Raw genomic sequence first — 21,559 nt, 5'->3', positions numbered from 1 at the left:
TGTCCACGCTCCCCTTCCGGGGAGCCTGTGCAGCCCGTCACTGCTGGGGTCCCGGGATCCAGGGACGGCATCCCTGGGAGAACGCACGGCACGCCTCGGGCTGGTGCAACATCACGCCGGCCTCTGCCGCTGCAGGCTCACCCCGCACTCCGTGTCCCTCCCTCCCCGCCGGCCTGAGTGAGCCAGAGTCCCCGAAGCGGCTGCTCCTTTAACCCTGTCCTGTCTGAGCGAAGAACAGACGCCCTCCGGCAACCTACACGCAGAGGCGGCGCCAAATCCAAAGCTGAGACCTGGGAGCTGTGAGAACAAAGAAGAGAAAGTGAAATCTCTCGCAGCAGCCTCAGGAGCAGCGGATTAAACCTCCACAATCAACTTGATGTACCCTGCATCTGTGGAATACATGAATAGACAACGAATCATCCCAAACTGAGGAGCCAGGAGTCAGTGCTGTGCCTCTGAGGTGGGAGAGCCAACTTCAGGACACTGGTCCACAAGAGACCTCCCAGCTCCAAATAATATCAAACAGCGAAAATCTTCCAGAGATCTCCATCTCAACACCAACACCCAGCTTCACTCAACGACCAACAAGCTACAGTGCTGGACACCCTATGCCAAAAAACTAGCAAGACAGGAACACAACCCCACCCATTAGCAGAGAGGCTGCCAAAAATCATAAAAAGTCCACAGACACCCCAAAACACACCACCAGACGTGGACCTGCCCACCAGAAAGACAAGATCCAGCCTCATCCACCAGAACACAGGCACTAGTCCCCTCCACCAGGAAGACTACACAACCCACTAAACCAACCTTAGCCACGGGGGACAGACACCAAAAACAACGGGAACTACGAATCTGCAGCCTGCAAAAAGGAGACTCCAAACACAGTAAGCTAAGCAAAATGAGAAGACAGAAAAACACAAAGCAGGAGAAGGAGCAAGATAAAAACCCACCAGATCTAACAAATGAAGAGGAAATAGGCAGTCTACCTGAAAAGGAATTCAGAATAATGATAGTAAAGATGATCCAAAATCTTGGAAATAGAATAGACAAAATGCAAGAAACAGCTAACAAGGACCTAGAAGAACTAAAGATGAATCAAGCAACAATTAAAAACACAATAAATGAAATGAAAAATACTCTAGATGGGATCAAGAGCAGAATAACTGAGGCAGAAGAACGGATAAGTGACCTGGAAGATAAAACAGTGGAAATAACTACTGCAGAGCAGAAGAAAGAAAAAAGAATGAAAAGAACTGAGGACAGTCTCAGAGACCTCTGGGACAACATTAAACGCACCAACATTCGAATTATAGGGGTTCCAGAAGAAGAAGAGAAAAAGAAAGGGACTGAGAAAATATTTGAAGAGATTATAGTTGAAAACTTCCCTAATATGGGAAAGGAAATAGTCCGTCAAGTCCAGGAGGTACAGAGAGTCCCAAAGAGGATAAATCCAAGGAGAAATACGCCAAGACACATATTAATCAAACTGTCAAAAATTAAATACAAAGAAAACATACTAAAAGCAGCAAGGGAAAAACAACAAATAACACACAAGGGAATCCCCATAAGGTTAACAGCTGATCTTTCAGCAGAAACTCTGAAAGCCAGAAGGGACTGGCAGCACATATAAAAAGTGATGAAGGAGAAAAACCTGCAACCAAGATTACTCTACCCAGCAAGGATCTCATTCAGATTTGATGGAGAAATTAAAACCTTTACAGACAAGCAAAAGCTGAGAGAGTTCAGCACCACCAAACCAGCTTTACAACAAATGCTAAAGGAACTTCTCTAGGCAAGAAATACAACAGAAGGAAAAGACCTACAATAACGAACCCAAAACAATTAAGAAAATGGGAATAGGAACATACATAGCGATAACTACCTTAAATGTAACTGGACTAAATGCTCCCACCAAAAGACACAGATTGGCTGAATGGATACAAAAACAAGACCCATATATATGCTGTCTACAAGAGACCCACTTCAAACCTAGAGACACATACAGACTGAAAGCAAGGGGATGGAAAAAGATATTCCATGCAAATGGAAACCAAAAGAAAGCTGGAGTAGCAATTCTCATATCAGACAAAATAGACTTTAAAATAAAGACTACTAGAAGAGACAAAGAAGGACACTATATAATGATCAAGGGATCAATCCAAGCAGAAGATGTAACAATTGTAAATATTTATGCACCCAACATAGGAGCACCTCAGTACATAAGGCAAATACTAACAGCCATAAATGGGGAAATCAACAGTAACACATTCATAGTAGGGGACTTTAACACCCCACTTTCACCAATGGACAGATCACCCAATATGAAAATAAATAAGGAAACACAAGCTTTGAATGATACATTAAACAAGATGGACTTAATTGATATTTATAGGACATTCCATCCAAAAACAACAGAATACACATTTTTCTCAAGTGCTCATGGAACATTCTCCAGGATAGATCATATCTTGGGTCACAAATCAAGCCTTGGTAAATTTAAGAAAATTGAAATTTTATCAAGTATCTTTTCCGACCACAGTGCTATGAGACTAGATATCAATTACAGGAGAAGATCTGTAAAAAATACAAACACATGGAGGCTAAACAATACACTACTTAAGAACGAAGTGATCACTGAAGAAATCAAAGAGGAAATCAAAAAATACCTAGAAACAAATGACAATGGAGACACGACGACCCAAAACCTATGGGATGCAGCAAAAGCAGTTCTAAGAGGGAAGTTTATAGCAATACAATCCCACCTTAAGAAACAGGAAACATCTCGAATAAACAACCTAACCTTGCACATAAAGCAATTAGAGAAAGAAGAACAAAAACACCCCAAAGTTAGCAGAAGGAAAGAAATCATAAAAATCAGATCAGAAATAAATGAAAAAGAAAGGAAGGAAATGATAGCAAAGATCAATAAAACTAAAAGCTGGTTCTTTGAGAAGATAAACAAAATTGATAAACCATTAGCCAGACTCATCAAGAAAAAAAGGGAGAAGACTCAAATCAATAGAATTAGAAATGAAAAAGGAGAAGTAACAACTGACACTGCAGGAATACAAAAGATCATGAGAGATTACTACAAGCAACTCTATGTCAATACAATGGACAACCTGGAAGAAATGGACAAATTCTTAGAAATGCATAACCTGCCAAGACTGAATCAGAAGAAATAGAAAATATGAACAGACCAATCACAAGCACTGAAATTGAAACTGTGATTAAAAATCTTCCAACAAACAAAAGCCCAGGACCGGATGGCTTCACAGGCAAATTCTATCAAACATTTAGAGAAGAGCTAACACCTATCCTTCTCAAACTCTTCCAAAATATAGCAGAGGGAGGAACACTCCCAAACTCATTCTACGAGGCCACCATCACCCTGATACCAAAACCAGACAAGGATGTCACAAAGAAAGAAAACTACAGGCCAATATCACTGATGAACATAGATGCAAAAATCCTCAACAAAATACTAGCAAACAGAATCCAACAGCACATTAAAAAGATCATACACCATGATCAAGTGGGGTTTCTTCCAGGAATGCAAGGATTCTTCAATATACGCAAATCAATCAACGTGATACACCATATTAACAAATTGAAGGAGAAAAACCATATGATCATCTCAATAGATGCAGAGAAAGCTTTCGACAAAATTCAACACCCATTTATGATAAAAACCATGCAGAAAGTAGGCATGGAGGGAACTTTCCTCAACATAATAAAGGCCATATATGACAAACCCACAGCCAACATCGTCCTCAATGGTGAAAAACTGAAACCATTTCCACTAAGATCAGGAACAAGACAAGGCTGCCCACCCTCACCACTCTTATTCAACATAGTTTTGGAAGTTTTAGCCACAGCAATCAGAGAAGAAAAGGAAATAAAAGGAATCCAAATCGGAAAAGAAGAAGTAAAGTTGTCACTGTTTGCAGATGACATGACACTATACATAGAGCATCCTAAAGATGCTACCAGGATACTACTAGAGCTAATCAATGAATTTGGTAAAGTAGCAGGATACAAAATTAATGCACAGAAATATCTGGCATTCCTATATACTAATGATGAAAAATCTGAAAGTGAAATTAAGAAAACACTCCCATTTACCACTGCAACAAAAAGAATAAAATATCTAGGAATAAACCTACCTAAGGAGACAAAAGACCTGTATGCAGAAAATTATAAGACACTGATGAAAGAAATTCAAGATGATACAAATAGATGGAAAGATATACCATGTTCTTGGATTGGAAGAATCAACATTGTGAAAATGACTCTACTACCCAAAGCAATCTACAGATTCAATGCAATCCCTATCAAACTACCACTGGCATTTTTCACAGAACTAGAACAAAAAAATTCACAATTTGTATGGAAACACAAAAGACCCTGAATAGCCAAAGCAATCTTGAGAACGAAAAATGGAGCTGGAGGAATCAGGCTCCCTGACTTCAGACTATACTACAAAGCTTCAGTAATCAAGACAGTATGGTACTGGCACAAAAACAGAAAGATAGATCAATGGAACAGGATAGAAAGCCCAGAGATAAACCCACGCACATATGGTCACCTTATCTTTGATAAAGGAGGCAGGAATGTACAGTGGAGAAAGGACAGTCTCTTCAGTAAGTGGTGCTGTGAAGACTGGACAGGTATATATAAAAGTATGAGATTAGATCACTCCCTAACACCATACACAAAAATAAGCTCAAAATGGATTAAAGACCTAAATGTAAGGCCAGACACTATCAAACTCTTAGAGGAAAACATAGGCAGAACACTCTATGACATAAATCAAAGTAAGATCCTTTTCCACCTACCTCCTAGAGAAATGGAAATAAAGACAAAAATAAACACATGGGACCTAATGAAACTTAAAAGCTTTTGCACGGCAAAGGAAACCATAAACAAGACCAAAAGACAACCCTTAGAATGGGAGAAAATATTTGTAAATGAAGCAACTGACAAAGGATTAATCTCCAAAATTTATAAGCAGCTCATGCAGCTCAATAACAAAAAAACAAACAACCCAATCCAAAAATGGGCAGAAGACCTAAATAGACATTTCTCCAAAGAAGATATACAGACTGCCAACAAACACATGAAAGGATGCGCAACATCTTTACTCATTAGAGAAATGCAAATCAAAACTACAATGAGATATCATCTCACACCAGTCAGAATGGCCATCATCAAAAAATCTAGAAACAATAAATGCTGGAGAGGGTGTGGAAAAAAGGGAACCCTCTTGCACTGCTGGTGGGAATGTGAATTGGTACAGCCACTATGGAGAACAGTGTGGAGGTTCCTTAAAAAACTACAAATAGAACTACCATATGACCCAGCAATCCCACTACTGGGCATATACCCTGAGAAAACCATAATTCAAAAAGAGTCATGTACCAAAATGTTCATAGCAGCCCTATTTACAATAGCCCGGAGATGGAAACAACCTAAGTGCCCATCATTGGATGAATGGATAAAGAAGATGTGGCACATATATATAATGGAATATTACTCAGCCATAAAAAGAAACGAAATTGAACTATTTGTAATGAGGTGGATGGACCTAGAGCCTGTCATACAGAGTGAAGTAAGTCAGAAAGAGAAAGACAAATACTGTATGCTGACACACATATATGGAATTCAAGAAAAAAAAATGTCCTGAAGAACACAGGGGTAAGACAGGAATAAAGACACAGACCTACTAGAGAATGGACTTGAGGATACGGGGAGGGAGAAGGGTAAGCTGTGACAAAGCGAAAGAGAAGCATGGACATATATACACTGCCAAACGTAAGGTAGATAGCTAGTGGGAAGCAGCCGCATAGCACAGGGAGATCGGCTCGGTGCTTTGTGACCGCCTGGAGGGGTGGGATAGGGAGGGTGGGAGGGAGACGCAAGAGGGAGGGGATATGGGAACATATGTATATGTATAACTGATTCATTTTGTTATAAAGCAGAAACTAACACACCATTGTCAATAAATTATACTCCAATAAAGATGTAAAAAAAAAAAAAAAGGCTTCTGTGATTTGCCCAGGGTCAAAATACTAATAACAAGTGGCAAATCAAGTACTAAAATCAGTCTTCAGTATTCTTTTCACTACATGTCTGAGTATGCGTCTTTCTCTTACTGAGGCCAGGGAGGCCCTTATAGGCCTCAGAGTCAAGAATAACAGTTGCTTTGATAACTTTACTAAGCTAACAGGAGAAGAAAGCAACCTCCCCAAATCTAAGAATCTTTTTACTGTGAAATTGAGTTGTACTGCCCTAAAACTGATTTTTATCAGGCAAGTCTTTACCTAAAAATTGAGAAATTGAAAGAGATCCTCTAGATTCCATATATATGTGTTAGCATACGGTATTTGTTTTTCTCTTTCTGACTTACTTCACTCTGTTAAAAAAAAAGTCATGAAGAACCTAGGGGCAGGATGGGAATAAAGATGCAGACCTACTAGAGAATGGACTTGAGGATATGGGGAGGGGGAAGGGTAAGCTGGGACAAAGTGAGAGAGTGGCATGGACATATACACACTACCAAACGTAAAATAGAGAGCTAGTGGGGAGCAGCCGCATAGCACAGGGAGATCAGCTTGGTGCTTGGTGACCACCTAGAGGGGTGGGATAGGGAGGGTGGGAGGGAGGGAGATGCAAGAGGGAAGAGATATGGGACATATGTATATGTATAACTGATTCACTTTGTTATAAAGCAGAAACTAACACACCATTGTAAAGCAATTATACTCCAATAAAGATGTTTTAAAAAAAAGATCCTCTAGACAAAATTATGCAACAAAGTTTAAATAACAGATAAAACATGATTATAACATTTTTTCCTATTTGGATGGAGTGGCCTTAGGGTAGGCTGGGATGGGGGACACAAACTGTCCCCTGCCAAGTAAGCAGGTGTCACAAAGAGTTTCTTCTGTGATTTGCTGAGCTGCTGGAGTTCAGCTCTATAAAAGCAATTCCCTCATAGGTGTTTCCCAGACTCAAACTCCTTTTCTAGTTTGAGATCAAAGGGCCCTCCCCTGTGTGGCAGACAGAACAGATATGGGACCTCATACACCACTGGGTTAGCTTGCTATAGATCATGTAATACTACTAGCATGGGGGAACCCAGCTCCTCTAGGTTATAGATATACTTTCTGCAATACAAATGAATCAATCACATGCCACAGTCCTAGCCAACTTGAAATGATTATAAAGATTTGGTAATAATCATTTCTAGCTTTGCTACTAATTAATCATGTGACTTTAGAAAAGTCCCTTCTCTGGCTTTCAGCTGCTTCATTTGTGAAAATGATGGAGTTAGACAAGATTGCCTCCAACTCTAAAATATTATGATTCAACATCTTCCACTTGCCTCTATATTAACAACACATGAGGCTGACTCACACTTCACATCTGTGAGAGAAGAACTTATGAGGTACAATGAAGTCACAAGATCATTCCAACGTTATTCCAATGGTTGGAGCAACTTAAGAGAGACATATTTGCATTTTTCTATCTTGCCTCTTCCATGCCACCCTCAATCTCCCCTCCCCCTGACAGTCCTTTAAGATAAAAAATTTCACACTGAGTTTCTATCAGAACTGAGAAAGAAAGAAGTCAGCTTACTTTTTTGATCGTCTCATTATCAAGATAAGGTTTTATTTTTTTGAAACTGTAATCAGATAAAAATGTCCAAAGGACTAAAGAAACTGAGTAGGGCTATTAGTCTACTCATTTTCTCATTTAATTCCATCTGAAGGAACAATAGGCTCTTCTTGCCTTTGGCAATATAATAATTCAGCTGACATGCTAGAAATACCACACACCAAGATATAAAACGGTGGCCTTTTCTCTCTTTAAAAACAATCAATGCTTTCATTTGTGGACTTCAAAGTACACGTGAAATAAAAGTCTCAGCCCTGTGAGTCTAAGGTAAATCAAAGGGCTGTAAGTGTCATAAAAAAGTTTCCTGGTTCATTGCCCCTCTTCTAGGTAAGAAAGGAAACAAAAGTACTCCCAGGCAGATGAGTGTTCATCTCATTTTTATATTTCTTTTCCAAGCAGGCTTAAACAACTTCCCCTGATAACTCATTCCAATATAGTTCTTCCTTATGTCTGACTGAACCTCTCCTTGCTGCTTTGCAGGCCTACTTCCTCTTGTTAATTTAGTCTTGGCAGTGCTGAGACTGTTCACTGTCTTTCATATTGTCAAGTCTCATTCTGACTTCCAGAAATTCTAAAAGAAACCTTGAGAACTGAGTTAGGGGCCCATGATCAAGTTTAGATATTATCTGGAGGTCCTTATCATATCCTAACATTTCTGGTGATGCTATTCCACCTCAGTCAAAGTTATTTCTCCTCTCTGGTTATTAGTACCTCATCTGTAAAATGAAATGAATATGAAAATATGTTAAGAGAAAGAAAGAATCACAATAGTGATGCAAATTCTTATTGAATTGAAGGGTCTTCCTGGAGAACCTGAACTCTTGGGGTTCAATCATTATTGCAAATGGAAAATGGTTGAAAATCCCTCTTTTCATACTGAGTTATTCATTATTCACATCAACTTTGGCAAAACTGCTTAGTATTAGGCATCACATAATTAAATGCAAACCTACCTTTCAATGCAGAGCTATGAGAGAAGACAATAGAAATAGGACTATGTCCACATCTGGATGATCATTGTGGTATCATAATTATCCCCAGGTTAGTTGCCCACTCTTCCAATGAGCTGGCACCTTCTTAGAATGCCAGTGTACCATGATGTTGGTGCTTAAAACAGTGCATTTGGTCTTAGTCAGCATCTGGTTGGCCTTGCTGACTCATGGATTCTTCCACTTTAGTGGAAGTATTTTAGAAGAGGGTTGGTATCTGTTTCTACAAATCCAGGTGGATCTCAAACCAGGAGACAACTGGTATCTTCTGGACAGGAACTTGGCACTATGATTTGACAAGGGCTTAAAAATCTTCTACTCTTTGGTCATAGAGCATCATGAGAATAAGTGGACTAACCACAATCTTAAACAATTTGTGCAGCTGCAGCACCACCAAGGAAACATTTCCATGGGGGAAAAGGTGAAATTTGAGGGCAAACACATTGAAGAATTCTGAGCTCACCTTAAGATAAAAGCCACAAAGCAGCCAGATCCACATAGCAAGAGTTTATGGCCAAATATTGCAGTAATATCTAATCCAGGTTACGGATCTCCTTCACAGGGGAGCTGGGACAGGACACCCAATTCCACCTATCAGTTTCCCTTGGACACTCATGAAATTTCATCTAGTTAAGAAGAAGAGATTCCATTAGGGCCAGGTATTTGTTTCACAAGCTCCCAGATTTGATGTGTGGTTGCTCTAGGGATATAATCTCACAAATGTCTGGAGTCTGACCTTTAGGGACAAGTGAGGCAGTCAGTTGATCAACATTAGATACCGAGTGCCCAGTTTTGTGCACAGCTCCACCCTGGGAGTGACAAGAGAATAATAGAGAATATTAAGGCAAAGGGAAAGCAATTCTTCAGCCAGATACGTGATCAATCAACAAATATTTCTTGAACATCTATTGTATGCAAGACACCGTATCTCTGCCAAAGACATGAATCAGGGGCCCTTCCAATCAGGGGCTGATGACTAAGTTGAAAGGTTAAGACATATTACTATGAACAGATAGCCAATAGTTCAAGGTGGTCTATAATCAGTGTCAAGTGATTCATATGAATATAACAACCAAGGGGTTTCAGAGGTACAAGTGAACAATTCTAACTGGGATGATCCAGAAGGCTTCCTGGAGAAGGTAGGACTTGTACTAGGTGCTCTCAACTGGATAGGATTTTGACATGTGAAAGAAGATGACGAGCATGCTAGGCAAAGGAAATGGCATGAGCAAGGTCCTGAAGTAGGCAGGCCCAGTGCCTATTTGGAGAGAGGTAGCAGACAACCTTGGCTGAAATAGAAGACATGTTGAGAGTAGCAGAAAAGAAAGCTGAAAAGAAGGAACCATGGGATCTCACAGTTTGAAGGGATCCTAGAGATGATCAAATCCAAGCTCTGCTTGCCCTACTCTCACACAAACACAGCTTTCCCTAGTGTGCCAGCAATGCTTAATATGCATTTTAATAATGGGTCCAGATTCCTAACATCTACAGACATAGTAATTCTGGGAGAGTAGTTAGAGAAAGGCTTTGGAGTTGGATGCCTAGTTAAACCACTTGCTAAATGTTCACCCTTGGGTAAGTTTATTTATCCTTTATTTTTTCACCTATAAATGTGGATAATAATACCCTCACTTAAAGTGGAGGTAGGAGGAAAAGGAGATAGAATGCTTGAAGGAGTCAGAAAAGGAAGAGGAATCTGCAAAGTGTATTGCCAAAGAAAGCAGAAGTAGAAAGAATTCAAGCAAGGGGAGGTTGTTAACAGCATGAAATAAAGCAAACAGGTCAAGGTAGTTGAGACCTGTCAAAAGGCCACTAACTGTGACAATTTGGAGGTCGCTGGTGATCTTTAAGAGACCAATTATTGTATAAAAGGTAAGAGGCAGTTTGTAGAAAAAGGTGAGAAAGGAGGGGTGAGAAAGGAAGAAGAATAGAATGTATAGGAACTGGAGCTGCAGGCACAGACCCTTCCATCATTTGTAGTGACAGAAGAGGGAGAGAGATGGTTTAGATTCAAAGGGGTCACAGTGTTGAGTGATGTAATGGCTGGATGAGTATCTCAACTTACAACTGAAATGGCTGGTAGCTCCTGTAAGGACTTCTAACCCTAGCTTTCCTCCTTACCAAGAGGCAGGGAATGGTGATAAAGGAAGAAGGAAGTTCCTACTCACAAAATATCTTCCTTCTTCCTTTTGTCTAGAACTGCATAGGAAAAAAATACCTTTATAAAACAATCTGCCCATTTATAATACCATAAGATTGTCAGCTGAACAATTATGAGACTCCTTGTATAGTAAAAGCTCATTAATCTGGACCACACTAATTTGGACTACACTAATTTGGAATTTGTGGTAATTTAACCTGGGCTGGAGTTACCTTTGTACTACTTACAAAGAAAGGGTTCACTAAGCAAATAGCGTTGAAAAGATTACAAGGGAGCTAATTTAGCCTGCCAGGGGCCTAGTTCACCTATTTTTAAGAACATGCTGTTTTTTTAAGAACTTAGGCATATTCATTATTTGAATGCAAATTGATTCTGCTAATTATAGATTAACATAATCTACTGCTAAAATCCTATATCTGCAACAGTTACTTTGCTCTCACTGAATATGCTCATTAGAAATAAAATTGCAATTCTTTAAAGTTGGTTCACAATTCAGATTTATACATACCCCCTTTCTCCACCCTCATGAGTTAACCAATGTTCAGGAGGTATTACTCTAAACCAGCACATCACTTACCATGAACACAGTGGAAAAACTAATAAGTGATCAAAAAAGGCCTCAGAGCAGACAAAATAGATGTCTTAAAGTTGATGCCTAAATCCTGTATATCTCTCCATAGCAGGTTCTCTCACAGTTGATTTAACTCTTACTTAACATACTAAGTTGACATACCAACTTGGAGATCTTGCTTGGGTTTTTTTTTAAAGTTTGTAAATAAGTAGAAGGAGAAAAAGGGCTGTTACATGAAGGGACACTGAGAGAAATTAGAAATGCCTGCAGACTGCAGAAAGGAGACAGGACGTGGATAAAATGTGGCTGATGTGGCTGTAATAACTAAAAAGCCACCAGTCTAGGACAATTTAGTTAAAAGGCCTATATTCCTTAGTAGACCCAGAAAACTATAATAGAATATTATAGAGCAGTACAATGACTAATGACTAAAATTTCCCCTTTAAATGATCAAGCAAAGTTTAGATTATGTTGAATATATGCCTTAAAAAGACAGATAAGTTTACACACACACACAATTTGTATTCATAATGGTTAACCTAAAAAAGTGAAGTGCATTGATGCTTAAAACAATGAAGTTCATAATATTATCATATAATAATAATAACAACAAAATAGCAACATTTATTAAGTGATTTTTTAAGTGATGAAGTGTGTACAGATATCAAGCTAAGCCCTTTACCTATATAATTTCATTTAACTCTACTAATAAACCTAAGAAGTTTTAGTACCATTTCTAACTTTACAGTTGAAGTGAAAGTCAGAGAGGTTAAGGAACACACCCTAGGCCACAGACAGAGAGAGAGCTGGGACTACAACTCAGTCCAGTTCCTTGGCTGTATACTATGCCTTTCCAATGCTCCAGAAAATACAGCTCTCTAAAAATCACACTTTTATTGAGGGCTCCAGATAGCTAATACCTTACTGTATTTTTTTTTTTTTTTTTGTGGTACGCGGGCCTCTCACTGTTGTGGCCTCTCCCATTGCAGAGCACAGGCTCCGCACGTGCAGGCTCAGCGGCCATGGCTCATGGGCCCAGCCGCTCCGCGGCATGTGGGATCTTCCTGGACCAAGTCACAAACCCGTGTCCCCTGCATCGGCAGGCGGACTCTCAACCACTGCGCCACCAGGGAAGCCCCACCTACTGTATTTTTGTTTTCCAAACTTGTATTTAATAAATATCTTGATTCATAAGCAGAAAGACCTATGATCTAAGAGTCAGGTATGATGTTGTATGTTTGTAAACATGCTCCATTTTATAAGCTGAATGTAAAAGTAATAATAAAAAACAGAACAAAACAAAACCAAAAACCCCAAGCACATGTCTATTAGGCCCATCTTAAAATCTCAGATCAGTCTCTATAGACTACGGATACTATTTTCAAATGAATAGCCAAGTAACAAAGAGATGAAATTTTAAAATATTAAGTGATCAGTTAAGATCTGGTTCTCCCATTGTTTCCCCACTCACTCTGGAGAAATTTAACATGAGAATGGGCCAACGGAGCACGAAGGATGGGGGGAATTGCAGGGGAGGCTAGAAATTCAGTTGGCTGTTATACAGGATTTAGGACAATCTGTTCATCAGCTGTTCTAAGAGAGCTATGAGGGCATAGAACACATGTGGGCATAGTGTGTACTGGGGGAAACAGGGGCGGGGTGGGGACATGCAAATGTATGCAGTTATCCACATTAGGAGTACAAGTGAGGGTAGCCACCACTTGTACATACAAAGAAAGATGTATAGTGACATCATTCACTCATGTAATTCCTTATACCTAAACCAAATGTTCTTTACTCATCTCTTCTTGTCTTAAGTCTACCCATTCAAGGGCCAGCTACAAATGCCACTTCTGCTGTGAAATGTTCCAGGATGCCTAAAGCTGAATTAAACTCTTTCCCTGTTTGGGCTCCCATCATTTTTTTCCCTTTTACATATTTACCACAGCACTGATGATACTCTATCTTATTATTAGAGTTATTCAAGTATGTGCTTTTTCTGCCCTCTATTCTACCATGAGTTCCTTGAGGGCAGGGGACTCTTTCTCATTTCTGTAGCTCCTACAAATCATAGCACAGTGCCCACTACATACTAGTTTCTGGGACAATGTTGACTCAGTGGCACTGGCCTAAGAGAATGGATTATCGCCTAGCTTACCTGAAGGAGCATTTGTTCTCTTTCTTTTCTTGCTTGACTCCCCTCCATTCTCAATGAGGCCTTCTGTGACCAGAGGGCCACTGGTACTGCCAAACTGCAGGGGCTCGTTGTTGTTGGCAGGGTCAAAGGGCAGCTGGTTCAACCCTAAAGAAGAAAAAGAAAGCCAAAATCCAGACTCCATTAAGGACTGGGATGTCTCCAGATTTTATTATATGAGCCACTAAAGGAAAACTCTCTAAATCTTAAGAGGCCAGGAGTAACAGGTGAATTCCTTAAAGCCAGTTGCCCTCTGCACTTTTTTACAGCTCTTGTTGATAAATACAGAATTAAAATATAGGCTCTTATAAGACCATGACTGTCATTTGTAAGATCCCTCCTGTTTCCCGGAAATTAACATTTTTGACCACAAGCTATCAATTATCTTCTACCTCCTCCTCCCTTAAAGAGATAGGACCCTCTTTAAATGTGGCTATGGATGGACCCACTCTTCCTTTGAAAAGCTTGACCATGTACTTTTTAGATTATCTCCTGACATTTTCCCCATTCTTTCATTGCAAGGGTTGTTGAATTGATGCAGATGTAATCATTAGACTACCCTGCTGTCAAAGTCACTTCCACCGATAATATAGAGGTTGGCTTCCAAAAAAGAAAACCATAACTCCATAGCAAACTAGAAAAGGAAAAAAAAAAGATATAGAACTCTCAAGGGGGTTATTTAGTAATTGGAGTGATGGGGAGTTTACAACCCAAGTTTGAGTAGTGTTAATCCCATCTTCTTCAAATGATCCCAGAGCATGGTCACTTTACTAGTAGCTGCTGCACCATATAAAATGGCAAAAGGCATTTTCTATTATCCAAGTCTTATATGTTTCAGCCAGGGATGAGCAGAGATAGTTTCTTACTCCTCTGGCAGCAGCATCTGGAATTTCAAGTGTTTCAATTAAAACCTCATGAATACCGTATGACCCAGCAATCCCACTCCTGGGCATATACCCTGAGAAAACCATAATTCAAAAAGAGTCATATACTACAATGTTCATTGCAGCTCTATTTACAATAGCCAGGACATGGAAGCAACCTAAGCGTCCATCGACCAATGAATGGATAAAGAAGATGTGGCACATATATACAATGGAATATTACTCAGCCATAAAAAGAAACGAAATTGAGTTATGTGTAGTGAGATGGATGGACCTAGAGACTGTCATACAGAGTGAAGTAAGTCAGATAGAAAAACAAATACCGTATGCTAACATATATATGGAATCTAAAAAAAAAGAAAAAAGGTTCTGAAGAACCTAGGGGCAGGACAGGAATAAAGATGCAGATGTAGAGAATGGACTTGAGGACATGGGGAGGGGAAAGGGTAAGCTGGGATGAAGTGAGAGAGTGGCATGGACTAATATATACTTCCAAATGTAAAATAGATAGCTAGTGGGAAGCAGCCACATAGCACAGGGAGATCAGCTGGATGCTTTGTGACCACCTAGAAGGGTGGGATAGGGAGGGTGGGAGGGAGACGCAAGAGGGAGGAGATATGGGGATATATGTATAGCTGATTCACTTTTGTTATAGAGCAGAAACTAACACACCATTGTAAAGCAGTTATACTCCAATAAAGATGTTTAAAAAAAAACTTCATGAAATGTGGAATGAAAAGCTTTGTTAAAGTCCAAAGTTAGGTGATCTCTCCTAAGCCTTTTATCTACTGGTCCTCTAATCCTATCAAAAGAGGAATCAAGTTGGCCTGCTATGGCTCACTCTTTAACCCTCAATTTTTCTATGGCCTGCAGCTGTACAACTCTTAAGGTAATGCTGTAAAATATCAATGAAAATTTGGAATCCAGTCAGCTAAAGGTCAATCAAGTTTCAGTAAAATGAATGCTAAGGTTCTAACAAAATGGCTTTACATTCTTGTTTTTAATAAAAAAATATCTCTATACTGTTTTCAGCCCACATAACAAATACCATTTCTTCTGCAATCAGATTCCACTAGGAACACCTCCATTAAATGTTTTCTGGGACCTGTCAAACATTTTTCCTTTACATCATCTGAGTGAGTAAGTGAAAGAATGAAAACTTGCTTCTGTATCTTAAGTCAACCATTCACCGTATCATATCCATGTCTTATTAAGTCCCTACCATGACTAGAACTAAAGAAACAAACACTGATCACTATGTATTAGAAAACATTCAGATCATGACCAAGACTATTTTCAAAGAAGACTAGATTTTTATATAACTTACAAATGAAGATGTTTCTTGCACCTGAGTAGTCACAGAGTCAAATGTGATTAGTGTACTATTCCAAAACTTTTCTTGGTATTTCTACCTGCAATATCAGACTGACCAAAAAAAGTTCCATGGAAGATGGAATAGCATAGTGGAAACAATATGTGCTTCAAAGCCTGACAGATCAGGGTTCTAATCCTGGATCTGTCCTTTACTATCTGGGTAGTTTCTGGCAATTCATGTAATCGCCCTTAGTCTTGGTTTCATAATGTGTAAAAGGGGGATGATAACACTGCACAGAGCTGTTGTAAAGATAAGCAAAAATATATATATTCAAAGTGAATTAAAACAAACTTTTCCCCTATAAGTTTGAAGTTTGTAAGCAGCTCTTCTAAGGAGGACCTCTCTCTCTCTCTCTCTCTCTCTCCCCAAACTGTATCCCTGGTGCCTAGCACCATGCCTGGCACATAGTGAGTGTTGAATGAATTAATTCTCAATAGGGTGGAAGTAGGTGATGCATTCTATTAACTCATGTAGTTAGAATAAAGAATTAATGACAAAAGTTCTGATGCTAATTATATCAACATTACTTAAAATAATTAGATTTCAAATGCATCTCCATCATTTGAGTACTATACTGCAGGATGGTAAAATCTTGATCAAAAGGAATGCTCAGGGATTAGGAGGTTCTGATTAATAATGGTTAATCAGAAATTTTTTTTCTTTTGCATTTGAGAATTTTACAATAATATATTAGTCCATTTTTCTGCCTTATTAAGGTGATGACTGAGGATATTACAGAGCTTCAGAGCTGTGATCTGTAAAAGGAGGCTGATAACAGTACCTAACTCATGGGACTGTTAAAAGGATTAAGTGAGATCACATATGTAGAACATTCTGCATCACATCTGGCATATAGCAGATGCTCAATAAATATTAACTGCAAATTTCCATTTCTAATTTCTAGAATTTTTGATGTACAATGTGAGGAGATTGGTCTGAATTTGCCTTTATCCAAGGATATACCCTACTTTCATCATTGAACCTTTTTATTGCTGTTTGTACTGTTTTCTAAAAGTTGAAGGAGTCCAGGAACAAAATCTGATGAATTAAATGTATTCAGTTATAGACATTTGGCTATAATTGTTCTTCTCTTTTACTTAGTCCCAGATGGTAACTTTAGGGCTTTAGGTATTTTGCTCCCTGTACTAACGTACAGATTTTTGTTTGGCACTGAATAAGACCGAGATTTCAAGTACTTTCTATGTATCCACCTCATAAATGATCCAAATATATGAAAATCTTGATAATTCAACACACCATTTCAGGCCTTGTTTCTTATAGAAAAAGACCTCATATCAAGGAGAGGGAGACATCCCACTCAGTAAAGCTGATGCATTGAATACCAATCCACATTTTATATTATCTAAGACCCAATACAGTCCCCAAAGATTTGTAGTTTGAAAACAAGAGCTATAGACATAGCAAAATTCGATGACACTAGTGCTTCCCAGCTACTTTTATTGTATTGTTTCATTCCTCCTTTAAGACAGCACTAAATCAACCAGTAAATCAGTAGGTACTTATAGGATCTTTTCTGTGTCATGTATATGTGGTCCACATTGAGAGTGCTATTTTAAGTAAAATAGCCCCATTAAAACTACCTAAATTCTGGGCTTCCCTGGTGGCGCAGTGGTTGAGAGTCCGCCTGCCGATGCAGGAGACACGGGTTCATGCCCAGGGCCGGGAAGATCCCACATGCCGTGGAGCGGCTGGGCCCGTGAGCCATGGCCGCTGTGCCTGAGCGTCCGGAGCCTGTGCTCCGCAACGGGAGAGGCCACAACAGTGAGAGGCCCGCATACTGGGGAAAAAAAAAAAAAACCTACCTAAATTATAAAAGGAAAACCACCACCACTTTAATTTCAAGAATTCTTATTGCAGAAATTTCAATTATGACTTGAATATAAAATATTAGCAATTATGATATTTTAATTCTCACCCAAACTACAGAATTTACCTTTAAATCTCTTATGGAAGCTATTTCTACCATTTTTCTACTAGACATGATGGAACTATTAGATAAGGAAGATATTAGGAAAATATTAGATTAGGAAGAAACTTTTTTTTTTCTGTGCCATGCAGCCCATAGCAGTGAAAGCATGGAGTCCTAACCACTGGACCACCAGGAAATTCCCTAGGAAGAAACTCTTGAGGTTATTTAGTTCACTCTTCTATGCAAAGCAGGAATCTTATCTATAGAATTCAGGACAGGCCTAAGTCCAGGGGTTAGTTCTTAGCCTGGGGACCATTCCTTGCTATGCTCCTAGGGATTCAGCTTGCTTTCCTTACCTTTTTTAAAACTACCACTTACTCTATTTTGAGGGTTCCTTTCATCTCCCCAAGACCGCTTGTGAAGTAGGATACATTTTGTTCAATTGTTAACTTGCTTATTGTCCCTAAAATGAGCACATGGGACGTCTAACTTTTTAAGGACTCTATTGATAATCACTGCAAGAAAAACAAATGAGGGAGTCACCAACAATTAACAGAACAAAGAAATGTTCTCAAGTCTTATATATTTCCTTATAGTATTTGCCCTTTTATTCCTGAGGATAAATTTAATAAAACTTTGATCCTTGCTCATTCATTTCTCCTCCCATCTTGTCCCCTCATCGCCTAATCCCAAAAGATATAGTTTGTCTAAAAGGAAGCACGAATTGTTAAAGTAAAATAGATAATAAACATTAGTGTTATAGAATTCTGCTACTTCCGTATCTTACGTTCACAGTTAAAGTCCATGTGGTAATGTAATCTCATCTAAAACCAGGTTGACTGGTTTAGACAGCTGACTAGCTGTTATTTCATGTCATGTCAAAATACATTCTCTGACTTTATAACCCACATGAGGCCACTATAGAAAGTATGCATATTGGGGAAGGGTGAGGATGGGGTCATTGGAGAATGACATTTATTAACCAATGGAACCAGGGGATTAAACATCTCAGAATGAAGTGTGGTTCCCAATGAATCCTCCAACCTACAGGTCAAGGAGTTCACATGCAATGATGTCTGCCATACAGACACAAATGATTCCTGGGCTTTGAGGAAAACACTGAAGAATTTTCATGATTCTTGTGAAAGATCAATGATCTCTTTGTGCCCAGCTGCTGTAATAGTTACTGCCACAATTCACTTTCCAGAGCTTTCTACTATCAGGTCAAATTAGGACTAACCTTCATGATGCAATCTAACATGTTTAATGATTGCCCCAGGTTACAGCACCAAAACGTGACCCTGTGGGTCCCTGTCACTTCTTATTTTCAGCTGCAGCCCACAGACTTAAGGTGGTTCAACCTTAGAACAAAGAAACACAATTCGACTCTGGATTAGTTCTCTTTAAAAGAAAATGGTCAGGTCCTGAGAAATCTGGTAAATTCAGTTCAAGGCAGCAATCTCCAGACAGACATTCATGTTGAAAAAAAGAATGTCAGTTTTTGGCAAAAGGAACTTTATAGCTAATTTGTGTATAAAACAAATTTCTGTAACCCGAGTCCTATTTTCCAATTGACTTTAGTTTAAAATCAGATATGGAACTCCATGGTAAAGAAGGTCTCCAAATTAGTTTTTAATTCAAAACTCTTGAAGTGAGGGGTTAGAATAATAGCCAAGCCCTTGATGTGCTGGCAGGTGCTTTTGTAGGATTTATGCATCCTTGGGAGCCCCTCCTCCTTCCTCAGTCCTGGCCTGAAAACCTCTGACTCCACATTTTTAGCTCTCACTACCCAGCAATTCCACCTGCTACTTCTGAGATAATATTTACAATTTCTAAAAAGAGTTGGACTGCAATATCAGTCTCCAGCCACAGGGGTTAGTAGCCAAAACAAATGAACATTTCTCAGTTCCAGGTCTTAGCTGATGTCAAACAAATGAAACCTACTTTGTCAGTTTTGAGGGTTCAATATTCTGTATAACTGATTTAGCTGAAGCAAGGGTAACTGTAAAAGATTAATGGGTGAGCGAAGGGAAGGGGGAAGTGATCAGAAAGAAAAGGGCTAAAGTCCTCTTCTACTAAGGAGCTTGCTTGAATGGTGGTGAGCATAAGAATTTTCAGAGCCAAAATGATGCTTAAGTCACCTTTTTCAAGGTGTGATACAGGTCACAGGTGGATTTTCATTGACAGTGATCCTACAGCAACTTTTAATGACTCCCCAAACTACTTGGTCAGGCATTCAAGTCCTTCCTTATAAGGCCCCACCATCCTGAGCCTTGTCTCCTACTATGCTCCAGCTTGTGCTCTACTTCAATACTTCCTGAACTTTAATGTGCACACATGTTCCCCTGGAATCTTGTTAGAATGCAGATTTTAAGTCAATAAGTCTGGGTTGTGTTCTGATTTCCTAACATGTTCCCAGGTGATGCTGATCCTACTGGTGTGGGGAATCGTACTTTAGGTAAAAAAAGCTGACACTCTAGCAAAATGGGACTACCTAGTATTCATTGAATCATTCCAGTACTTTCCTACTTCCACAGCTTTGGTTCATGCTGTTCCTCCACTTACTTCTTGATTTCCAGCCTTCAAAAGACTATCTTTCCTTTAGGGTTTATCTCAGATGTTATTTCCTTCATGATGCCTTCCCTTATCCACCTCCACCCATCCCAATACATACACAGCAGTGGAGCAGGGCCACCAGGGGAACTACCATTCATTGACTGTTCAGAATGTGTCCTGCCTTATATTCATTATACCACTATTTTATTTTCTAGTTATTATCCCCATTTACAACAAAGAAAGGTAAATTTACAGAACTTAAATTTCCCAGGGCCACACAGCTAATAAGCACTATTACTAATAAACACCATTCTGGCCTTCCTCAGATCTTAATCTGTACTTTTCCTATGCCTTTCAGAGCATGCCTTGTGTTATAGTTCTTTGAGTATTTGTCTTATTCTCCCTTCCCTCCTGCCTTAGTCCATCACCACTAAGTTGTAAACTTCCTGAGGACAGACTTTATGTCCCAGTCATTTAAAAAACCTCTCCTCTGCCAAGATGCCTGGCATGGTGCCCTGTACAATGTTATAAGCACTCCAGACATGTGTATAGAACTGAACTCAGCTACAACTTTGGGTATAATAGTTGTGTTTCCCACCCCAGATGCCAACCAACCTGCTGCTGGGGCTGTTATGAAGGGAGAAGGAAATATGGTTTGGGGGGTTCCTTCAGCATTCCTGGTATCCCCTCTATCCTAGGATCCCCGAAGACTCTTTGGGGAGTGGTGGTAGACTATCATACACTGTACCCCTGACTATGACTCTGCATAACTTCACTATCCCTTTCCAAGAAGCAAAGCAGTCCTTCTACTGACTAAGACCTTTCTATAAGAAAACACTATAAAAGAAACCCCATATATGGATCTTCTCCTAATATGTCTACGGACACCAGGTTACAGATTCCTGCCTTACAAACTACAGTCAAGAAAAGGCAATCCCTAGAGATGTACCATCCAACACAGTAGCCATTAGACAGATGAAGCCATTTAAATCTAAGTTTAAATGAATTAAAATAAAATAAAATAAAAAGTTCAGTTCCTCAGTTGCACTAGCCACATTTCAAGTGCTCAGTAGCCACATGTGGCTAGTGGCTACTGTACTGGGCAGCACAGTATAAAGTATTTCCATCATCACAGAAAATCTTATAAGTTGCTCTAGAGTCAGACCTGGATTCAAACCCATATCTGCCACTTACTAGGTGTGCCACTTACGAGGGG

General features: G+C 39.4%; 1 protein-coding gene across 16 annotated transcripts in view; it reads right to left on the bottom strand.

The window, feature by feature from the left end:
• ENOX2 (ecto-NOX disulfide-thiol exchanger 2) overlaps positions 1-21,559 on the bottom strand; it is a 284,304-nt gene that overhangs the window by 154,126 nt on the left and 108,619 nt on the right. For 12 of the 16 annotated variants that reach the window (XM_060087029.1, XM_060087042.1, XM_060087043.1 and 9 more), the window contains exon 3: positions 13,563-13,706. The exons of 2 other annotated variants lie outside the window; for them this stretch is intronic. Coding sequence is in view for 6 of the 14 variants with exons in the window: in XM_060087032.1 (XP_059943015.1) it covers positions 13,563-13,706 (144 nt within the window). In the remaining 8 variants the exon portion in view is untranslated. Of the gene's footprint in view, positions 1-13,562; positions 13,707-21,559 lie in introns of those variants that run through there. 2 more of the 16 variants (XM_060087031.1, XM_060087039.1) reach the window with 1 other exon arrangement.

This window comes from Mesoplodon densirostris, chromosome X (assembly GCF_025265405.1).
Source record: "Mesoplodon densirostris isolate mMesDen1 chromosome X, mMesDen1 primary haplotype, whole genome shotgun sequence".
NCBI classification, from domain to species: Eukaryota; Metazoa; Chordata; class Mammalia; order Artiodactyla; family Ziphiidae; genus Mesoplodon; species Mesoplodon densirostris.
This window is presented reverse-complemented; position numbering and strand designations above follow the sequence as displayed.